This window comes from Scylla paramamosain, chromosome 39, assembly GCF_035594125.1.
Source record: "Scylla paramamosain isolate STU-SP2022 chromosome 39, ASM3559412v1, whole genome shotgun sequence".
NCBI classification, from domain to species: domain Eukaryota; kingdom Metazoa; phylum Arthropoda; class Malacostraca; order Decapoda; family Portunidae; genus Scylla; species Scylla paramamosain.
Window position 1 is genome coordinate 10,743,748 of NC_087189.1, and position 10,596 is coordinate 10,754,343.

Consider the following 10,596-nt stretch of genomic DNA (forward strand, 5'->3'; position numbering starts at 1 on the left):
CATCTACCCATCATTCACTCTATCTATCCTTCTATCCATCCATACATCTCTCTATCTGTCTCTCTCACGTCACCAAACACAGTGACCACCAATGCTTCCCCAGCTGCAGTCGTTCACGCCACAGCTGCACGAAGCCTTGCTCATGAAAGTGTCACCACCAGATACCTCTCCTCCAAACACTCCCTGATACCTTTTTTTTTTTTTTTTTTATATAGGAGTGACACTTGCCAAGGGCAACAAAAATCTAATAAAAAAATGCCCACTGAAATGCCAGTCCCATAAAAGGGTCAAAGCAGTGGTCAAAAATTGATGGATAAGTGTCTTCAAACCTCCCTCTTGAAGGAATTCAAGTCATAGGAAGGTGGAAATACAGAGGCAGGCAGGGAGTTCCAGAGTTTACCAGAGAAAGGGATGAATGATTGAGAATACTCGTTAACTCTTGCGTTAGAGAGGTGGACAGAATAGGGGTTAGAGAAAGAAGAAAGTCTTGTGCAGCGAGGCCGCGGAAGGAGGGGAGGCATGCAGTTAGCAAGATCAGAAGAGCAGTTAGTATGAAAATAGCGGTAAAAGACAGCTAGATATGCAACATTGCGGCGGTGAGAGAGAGGCTGAAGACAGTCAGTTAGAGGAGAGGAGTTGATGAGACGTAAAGCTTTTGATTCCACTCTGTCTAGAAGAGCAGTATGAGTGGAACCCCCCTAGACATGTGAACCATACTTCATACATGGACGGATAAGGCCCTTGTACAGAGTTAGCAGCTTGGGGGGTGGGGTGAGAAAAACTGGCGGAGACGTCTCAGAACGCCTAACTTCATAGAAGCTGTTTTAGCTAGAGATGAGATGTGAAGTTTCCAGTTCAGATTAAAAGTAAAGGACAGACCGAGGATGTTCAGTGTAGAAGAGGGGGACAGTTGAGCGTCATTGAAGAAGAGGGGATAGTTGTCTGGAAGGTTGTGTCGAGTTGATACAAGGAGGAATTGAGTTTTTGAGGCATTGAATAATACCAAGTTTGCTCTGCCCAAATCAAAAATTTTAGAAAGATTAGAAGTCAAGCGTTCTTTGGCTTCCCTGCGTGATATGTTTACCTCCTGAAGGGTTGGACGTCTATGAAAAGACGTGGAAAAGTGCAGGGTGGTATCATCAGCGTAGGAGTAGATAGGACAAGAAGTTTGGTTTAGAAGATCATTAATGAATAATAAGAAGAGAGTGGGTGACAGGACAGAACCCTGAGGAACACCACTGTTAATAGATTTAGGAGAAGAACAGTGACCGTCTACCACAGCAGCAATTATATATATATATATATATATATATACGAGGTGTGTCATTAAAGTTCCAGGACTGGTGTCCTAAAAGATGAATTTCAAACCCAAGCCACAAACCACCATATTTCCCCTTCAAAGTAATCCTTCTGGAGTATACAACTGCGCTCCCAACCCTCTACAGTCACTAATCTTTTTCTTACGTGCTTTTAAAATCATGTTCTCTGTTGCAGGTCGTTTAACAATGAGCGCTGAACAGCGAACAAACTTGAAGTTTTTGGTGCAGTTGGGGAAAACGCCGTCAGAAGCACTGGGTATGCTGCAAAAAGTGTACGGGGATGAGACAATGTCACGCTCACGTGTTTTTGAGTGGTGCAAGAGGTTCAAAGAGGGCCGGGAGGACGTGGAAGATGACCCCAGGAGTGGAAGACCCTCAACGAGCAGGAATGAGGCCAATGTTGAGCGTGTCAAGCAGATGGTGCGTGACGATCGTCGGTTGACTGTTCGAAAGATCGCAGATGAGCTTGGCATGAACCACAACAGCGTGTGGAAGATTATCACTGAAGATCTGGGCATGCGGAAAGTCTGTGCGAAGATGGTGCCGAGACTCCTGAACGATGACCAGAAGGGACGACGCATGCAGGTGTGTCAGGACATCCTCGAGCGTCTGGAAACTGAACCAGACTTGCTCAGGAGAGTCATCACCGGCGATGAGTCCTGGGTATTTGAGTACGACCCGGAGACCAAACGCCAGAGCCTTCAATGGAAGAGTCCGGCGTCGCCACGGCCGAAGAAAGCAAGGCAGTCCAGGTCCAGCTTCAAGGTCATGTTGATCGCTTTCTTCGATGTGAGGGGCATCGTCCACTGCGAGTTCTTGCCACAGGGCCAGACAGTCAACCAACATGTGTACAAAGAAGTACTGCGGCGTCTGCTTCGTGCAGTGCGCGAGAAGAAGCGGGAGTTGTGGCAGGGCAACTCGTGGCTGCTTCACCACGACAATGCGCCTGCTCACAATGCCCTGAGCATCAGAGAGTTCTTGGCCAAGAAGAACATCGCCGTGCTGGAGCAACCGCCCTACTCACCTGACCTCGCTCCGTGCGACTTCTTCCTCTTCCCCAAGCTCAAGGAGGTCATGAAGGGGACCCGTTTTGATGATGCGGACGACATCAAAAAGGCCGTGACGACGGAGCTGAGGAGCATCCCGCAAGAATCCTTCCAGCAGTGCATGCAAGCCTGGCAGAGAAGGATGGACAAGTGCATGCGGTGCCAGGGGGATTACTTCGAAGGAGATAACCTATAGTTTGTAGCCTGGATGTGAAATAAAACTTGTGTGGCACCAGTCCTGGAACTTTAATGACACATTGTCGTGGTGAAGCAGCCACGAGTTGCCCTGCCACAACTCCCGCCTCTTCTCGCGCACTGCACGAAGCAGACGCCGCAGTACTTCTTTGTACACATGTTGGTTGACTGTCTGGCCCTGTGGCAAGAACTCGCAGTGGACGATGCCCCTCACATCGAAGAAAGCGATCAACATGACCTTGAAGCTGGACCTGGACTGCCTTGCTTTCTTCGGCCGTGGCGACGCCGGACTCTTCCATTGAAGGCTCTGGCGTTTGGTCTCCGGGTCGTACTCAAATACCCAGGACTCATCGCCGGTGATGACTCTCCTGAGCAAGTCTGGTTCAGTTTCCAGACGCTCGAGGATGTCCTGACACACCTGCATGCGTCGTCCCTTCTGGTCATCGTTCAGGAGTCTCGGCACCATCTTCGCACAGACTTTCCGCATGCCCAGATCTTCAGTGATAATCTTCCACACGCTGTTGTGGTTCATGCCAAGCTCATCTGCGATCTTTCGAACAGTCAACCGACGATCGTCACGCACCATCTGCTTGACACGCTCAACATTGGCCTCATTCCTGCTCGTTGAGGGTCTTCCACTCCTGGGGTCATCTTCCACGTCCTCCCGGCCCTCTTTGAACCTCTTGCACCACTCAAAAACACGTGAGCGTGACATTGTCTCATCCCCGTACACTTTTTGCAGCATACCCAGTGCTTCTGACGGCGTTTTCCCCAACTGCACCAAAAACTTCAAGTTTGTTCGCTGTTCAGCGCTCATTGTTAAACGACCTGCAACAGAGGACATGATTTTAAAAGCACGTAAGAAAAAGATTAGTGACTGTAGAGGGTTGGGAGCGCAGTTGTATACTCCAGAAGGATTACTTTGAAGGGGAAATATGGTGGTTTGTGGCTTGGGTTTGAAATTCATCTTTTAGGACACCAGTCCTGGAACTTTAATGACACACCTCGTATATATATATATATATATATATATATATATATATATATATATATATATATATATATATATATATATATATATATATATATATATATATATATATATATATATATATATATATATATATATATATATAATTACCGCAATGTATTGAGTTGTTTCTACTTTGAGAAACCTCATCCAGATGTCAAGGTGGATATCAACGTGGAGGCAGTAACAACAGCAGCTGGTGGAGCCCTTGTTCCAATAACTGAATTTGGGGTATCTATTACAAGGAAAAAATGGTGCAATAGTGATCGCCGCCAAAAGGAAATGGACAAGTTACTCCTTCGCTTTATTGACGGCTCTCTCCAACCTCTTTCAAGGGTTGAGGATGCTAACTTTCAAGATCTTCTTAACAAGGCCCAGCCCAGCTACAGCAGCCCAAGCCGCAAGGAGCTCAGCAGCAAACTTCTTCCTTCGGAAACTCAACAACTACAGGAACATCTCAATAAGAAGTTTTGTCCTGTTGGTTACGTCTGTGTCACAGTTGACCTTTGCACAAACAGGCAGATGCGGTCGTGCACTGGGATCACGTGTCACTACAATGATAACTTCCAGCTCCAATCAACACTGTTGGCATGCACAAGATTCAAAGGGTCCCACACTGCACAAAAGATCCATGCCACATTCACAGAAAATCATCACTAGCTTTAACCTACAAACAAAGATTTTGACAATTGTAACCGACAGTGGCACCACTGTGCTTAAAGCACTCGTGACACTTCCCGGTGTGGACGATGCGGACACTAATCAAGACAGTGAAGGCGAAGAGGAGGATGACACCTTTCACATTCCTGATAACAATGACAACTTGCTGCACCTATTGCCTGGCCATGTCATGTTCACACTTTACAAACTTTACAAAGATGGGCTCCAAGAAGCAGGGCCTGTCTCAGGAGTCACTGGAAAAGCCTCACGTCTAGCGTCACACGTTCGTCACTCTGCACTGTCATCTGACATTGTCCAAGTCAGTGCAGACCTCGGGACAAAAATGCAACGCGATGGAACACCAGTAACAAGATGCTTCGCTCCCTTCTCAATATTGATCCAGCCAAGCTTCATCAGCTAAACTGTCCAGTAAAGATAACCAAATATGAACTTAATCTCATCAAGCAAGTAACACACATCTTGACACCATCTGAAGTAGCAACTCTAGAGTGTCAGGGAGAGAATGTTGTAACGTCAAGCAAAGCAATTCCATGCATTCGTGGACTGAAAGCTGAGCTTCAACAACCGTCACAGACACACAAGTCAAAGGTGATTACTACTCTCAAAAGCTCCATCAAGAAAACACTGAAGATCTATGAAGACAAGGCGATGTTTCAGCTGGCTTCACTCCTAGACCCACGCTTCAACATGGACTGGTGCCCACCACAACAAGTCATGTTCATCACATCCCTACTGAAGTCTAAAGTACATGACATTAAGTCCACTGCCACTGAAGAAAAGGGTTCCCTTCAGGAAAATAAGGAGGCCCCTACAAAGAAGTGCAGGCTGTTCAGATTCATAACACCATCAGCATCAACGAGCTCTTCCCTCTGTACATTAACATCAACTTTATCACAAGTACAATCCTACCTGAGTCAGCCAACAACAGAGGATGACAGTGACCCCCTTCTCTTCTGGGAACAGAATCAGTCACCATTACCTCAACTAGCTATACTGGCTCTCCGATATCTGTGTATCCCACCATCATCAGCTCCAGTTGAGACACTTTTCTCTCTTGCTGGGAAAGTCTTTCGTCCTGAACGATGCACAATGACCGATGTTCGCTTTGAGGAGTTGATGTTTATCAAGTGTAACCAACACTTAGTAAATTACACATTACATGACAAATAATCTAGCCTATAACAAATCATGTGTATAACAAGTTCTATATTTTTCAAAGAGATATACTTTGTTTTCATGATTGCTGTGAAAGCCTGTGATCATGATTTGAAACAAATTCATAGAAGTAATGTATTATGTACTGTAAAGCAAAAACAAATAAAACCTCTTGCACACTATGTATGTTTTTAATACCATTAGTTAGTAAGTGATTCAAACGGTTATGTTACTGTGCTCAAATATGGAACAGTGCACCTAATACATGTAGTTTGCTACCTGTTTAGGCATTGTACATAATCATTAATAGTCATTATCTTTTTATAAATAATCACAGCGAGATGTGATTGCAATCATAATCTAGTACAAATCATGCACAAAAACACAAAAAATAATCGTAATCAAAAATACCAAAACTAAACTAATCATCATTTCATCACAATCAAAAAAGTATTCCACACCATAATCAAAATCAAATCATAATCATTTTTTAAAATCATGCCCATGTCTGGCAGGTGTGGGATGAGCTTCCTCACCGAATATTAGTAGTGAGGTTTGTGTAGGATGTCATTTATCACTGAGTATTAAATATGTGAAGTGATTTGAATCGAAGTGTAATGTGAAGTGTTCCAGCTATTTAATGGAATTAACTTGAGGGGAGATAAAAACCATTCTCGTAGTTTTTCGTTGTTGTCGGAAGTCGTCTATGATCGTCTGAGTGTAAATATATGTCAATAATACAAATTAAGTGAAAATTATGAAAACCTAAACGCGTTCCCTTGAACCCACAAAAGCCAGTCTCAGAGACTAGGAACGCAGCAAGATCGTGCATCATAGCAACGTGACACTTTTTTTTTTTTATGTAGGAAGGACACTGGCCAAGAGCAACAAAAATCTAATTAAAAAAAATGCCCACTAAAATGCCAGTCCCATAAAAGTGTCAAAGCAGTGGTCAAAAATTGGTGGACAAGTGTCTTGAAACCTCCCTCTTGAAGGAATTCAAGTCATAGGACTGGTGGCATAGATGGGATTTATATTGTAAAGAATAATGTTGCAAAGATAATAGTGCATAGATTGACATTGTAAAGACAGATATTATCAGACTGATATTGCAGAATTTAGGATATTGCAAGAATAGGATGTGACAAATGTGACATGTGAGTTGTAATGATTTGTTGCAATTGATGTTATAATTACTTGTTGTTGAGTTGCCTGCGAAATTTGGTGTTATACTGAAACAATTTGTGAAAAATTTTGAGTTCTAAAGAAAAATTTATGATAAAAGCAGTAAAGTTATTCATTCTGCGTCTGTGTTGCTCGCAAGTTGTCATCATACAAGCTCTCACCCCCATACTTTTTGTGGCTACCTTACTTGCTCCGATTAAAAACCATCTTGAAATATGTTCGGTGAGTTATATTGCTTGTGTGAGAAGGGAATTATGACCTCTTGTAATGGTCATCAGTTACTTGATTCACCAGCGGCACACAAACAAATAGAGGGAGAAACACACAGGGAAACACACATATCAAGATAATAAAAATGTGCAGCATGTCATAGGTGTTGTCATCATAATCGGTATAAGAATGGCAATATTGTTGACTTCTAGACGGTAGTGATATATTAGTAGCTACTCGTAGATTGACCCACAGCAGGGAACACAGGAGCTACAGAGTTGTATAGGAGAAGATGGTAAGGATAAGATTTCATTATGAAACACCTAATCCTACAAATGGCAGATTCTGTTTGATGCCGAAAAATTAGTTGTTTAGAAACGTAAAGGAGAGGACTTACTAAGCAGAAATTTACAGAGAGAAGCAAGTGCGAGAAGACGATAAAATTAATGAAGGAAAAATACGAGCCGAAAAATTAATATATAAGTAGTACCTTTGATACAGAAGCGAGTGACTGAAATAAGGTTGAAAATTTCTGAAGGGTGGTACAAACTTGTATCATCATGAATAAAAAACTATAAAAATAAATAAATAAATAAAATAAAAACAAGAAACGAGTTGTCCTCACAGCTGATGTGAGTACTTGATTTATAGAAAATGATGGTCTATGAAAATTGACATTGCTTGATATTTAGAAAATTGATAGTGGCAATGGTTAGTGATAAATGTAATGCAAGAAATATGTGAATTATATTGTTTAATAAGAATCATGTTGAAACCCGAGATAAACGCGGAAGCGTATGTGTGATGTCCAGGCCTAAATAAGCCATAAATAGACTGGGTTGATAAGGCAACTGGAAATAAAAGCAAATGCTTGGAGTGAAGGCAAAAGAAATTTTTCAGTCTAGCATTAAGAAAACGCTCAGCCACGTAGTAAGACAGATAAAGGGGAGAATTAGGAAAGTATAGGAAAATGAAACATATGATCAAAGTATGAGAAAATAAATATAGTCACTCGAAAATTAACCTTATTCAAAGTTACAGGAAAATTAACTTTGTATGCACGTGTATGAGATGTAGGAGACGGGAATAGACAGAAGAAACAAGAGACAGAGAAACAAGCTAGACAGAGCTGTCAAGCCAGAGAGGGTCAAGATAGGCTAGCCGCCTGTCACAGTACCAGTAAGTAGCGCCAGACAGTTGTAATGCAGTCAGAGTAAAATGTTGGTGTTATTCATTGACAGAGAGGGATTGGGTACGTGTAGGATGTGTTCGTCATTGAATATTAGTTGCGATGTTTGTGTAGGATGTGATTTATCATTGAGTATTGAATATGTGAAGTGATTTGAATCAGTGAAGTGTTCCAGATATTTCATGGAATTTATTTGAAGAGATATGAAACAATTTTCGTTGTTTTTCGTTGTTGTCGGAAGTCGTTCTTGTCGGAAATTAAGTAAAAATTACAAAAAATTCAAAGCGTTCCTTTGAACCCACAAAAGTCATTCTTATAGATTAGGGACGCAACAAGATCGTGCAAAGTAGAAGCACGACAATGAAGACAAGAGCAAAAAAGTTCTCTGTGTCAGTATCAGGAAAAAATGGTAAAATTTTGCTATTTTGGGGCAAAAATTATTCTAAAAGCCACGAAAAAAAATTGACATGAATAATGGGCTTTTTCTGTTGTTTTCCAATGAAAAGAGTTGGAAAATAAAACTTGCTTGTCAAAGACGATAATCGTGTTACATAGTGAATCAGTATCATCTACATCGTGTTACCTAACTGTTTTTCTTACTTGTTTGTTTTATTTATTTTTCTCTCTCTCATATATATATTTTGGCATGCATAATTCTTAGCTACTGGTGGGTTTCCCTTCACTTATTTATTTCATCAGTCAGCTCTGTGTGTGTGTGTGTGTATGTGTGTGTGTGTGTGTGTGTGTGTGTGGGTGTGTGTGTGTGTGTGTGTGGGTGGGTGGGTGGGTGGGTGTGGGTTCTGGGTCAAGCGTTTGTAGAGTGTATGGAGGAGGAGGAGGAGGAGGAGGAGGAGGAGGAGGAGGAGGAGGAGGAGGAGGAGGAATAGAAAGGAAAAGCCAAACAGCAACAGATCTTTTAGTCCTTGCAAGGCTGTTTGGTAACTACTTCTATCTAGCTACAGGGAAGAGAGACAGGACAGCATAGCAGAAGGCTCCTCCCCACCCACCACTCCCTCCAGCTTTTGCTGGCATGGAAAAACTGACATGGAATTTTCATAGGAAAGAATGAAAGGAAGTTTTACTATTTACCCTACGGTGAACTCTATACGTCTATCTGAAAGTAAATACAATTTATTATAAAATTTGTCTGTAAAATAAGAGTTTATTAGTGAATTTAGTAATTACTCGGACAAGAAGAGAGCTTGTTGGGGATTTGCTTTTAGATATTTGTCTATTTTTTTTTTTTTAATGATTCAATAAAACTGCTGTTTACAATTTCTGCAGAAAATTTATTCCATATATTTACTATACAATTAAAGATAAAATGTTTGGCCTTGTGGAATTTAAAACGTTTTGGTATAATCTTGAATCCATTATTTCTTGTTAGGTTAGAATGATCAATAGTAAAATATTTATTTGCATCAATGTTACTATATCCTTTAAAGATTCTGAACACTTCAATTAGGTCTCCTCTTATCCTGCGCTTTGTTAAACTAAATAGTTTTAGTTTCTTCCAGTCGTTCCTCATACGCCTTATTACGCAATCTTGGAATAATCTTTGTGACTCTGCGCTGTATCTTCTCTAGTTTTTTAATGTCTTTTTTTTGTAATATGGTGACCAAAACTGTACACAGTATTCTACATGAGGGCGCACCAGTGAGTTATATAAGGCAAGTATAAACTTTTCTGATTTAAATTCAAAGGTTCTTCCAATGAATCCTACTAATTTATTTGCCGTCTTTACTGTTTTTATGCAGTATTGACTCGGCTTTAGGTCGTTTGACACAACGACACCAAGATCTTTTTCTTTATCAGGGCTTGACAGTTGCATGTTATTCATTACATGAATAGGAAGAGAGGGAGGAGAGGAGAAGGAGGAGGAGGAGGAGGAATACAAAGGAATACAAAGGAAAGAACAGACAGCAACAGCCCTACTGGGCCCAACGAGGCTGTCTGTGTGTCTATTCTACCACTACCACTACAGATTCTAAGAGTTAGAGGATGGAGGACACTAGAGATCAAGGAAGGAAAAACAGGAGAGTATAGGGAGGAGGAAAGGCTAAGATGTGATAGGAAAGGATGAAAGAGAAATTATACTATTCACTACACTAACTAACTAAAAAAAAAACATTTTATGTAGGCGCAAAGTACGTTATATGAGGGGTTGCTGCGAGGTGATTGTCCAACCTTTGTTTAAAAGTTTCTATTGTGTTACTATCGACAATATGTGCTGGGAGAGAGTTCCAGACATTTACAATTCTATTAAAGAAATAATACTTAGCCTCGTCTGATCTGAAACGCTTACCTATAATCTTGTAGCCATTATTTCGAGTGGTGTTGGAACTGTCAATGATGAGATAGTTGTTTACATTTACGTTATCAAAGCCCCGACACATCTTAAACAATTCAATTAAGTCACCTCGCATTCGCCGTTTCTCTAAACTGAACAAGTTGAGTTCCCTCAAGCGCTCCTCATAAGGCTTGTTCCGCAGTCGTGGGATCAACTTGGTAACTCTTCTTTGGACTCTCTCCAGCTTGTCTATATCTTTCCTGTAATGGGGTGACCAGAACTGGACGCAATACTCA

General features: G+C 41.4%; 1 protein-coding gene across 1 annotated transcript; it reads left to right on the plus strand.

Moving 5' to 3' along the window:
- The first annotated feature begins 4,622 nt into the window (after positions 1–4,622).
- LOC135092301 (zinc finger BED domain-containing protein 4-like) lies at positions 4,623–5,989 on the plus strand. The gene is made up of 2 exons (XM_063990754.1): positions 4,623–5,414; positions 5,942–5,989. Exons 1-2 carry the CDS (start codon positions 4,623–4,625, stop codon positions 5,987–5,989), a joined length of 840 nt encoding a protein of 279 aa, XP_063846824.1.
- The last annotated feature ends 4,607 nt before the right edge of the window (positions 5,990–10,596 follow it).

Coding starts and splice junctions, on each gene's coding strand:
- LOC135092301 (XM_063990754.1), top strand. CDS start 4,623: ATGCTTCGCTCCCTTCTCAATATTGATCCAGCCAAGCTTCATCAGCTA. Junction 5,415..5,941: donor TCAAGTGTAACCAACACTTA/GTAAATTACACA, acceptor CATGTCTGGCAG/GTGTGGGATGAGCTTCCTCA.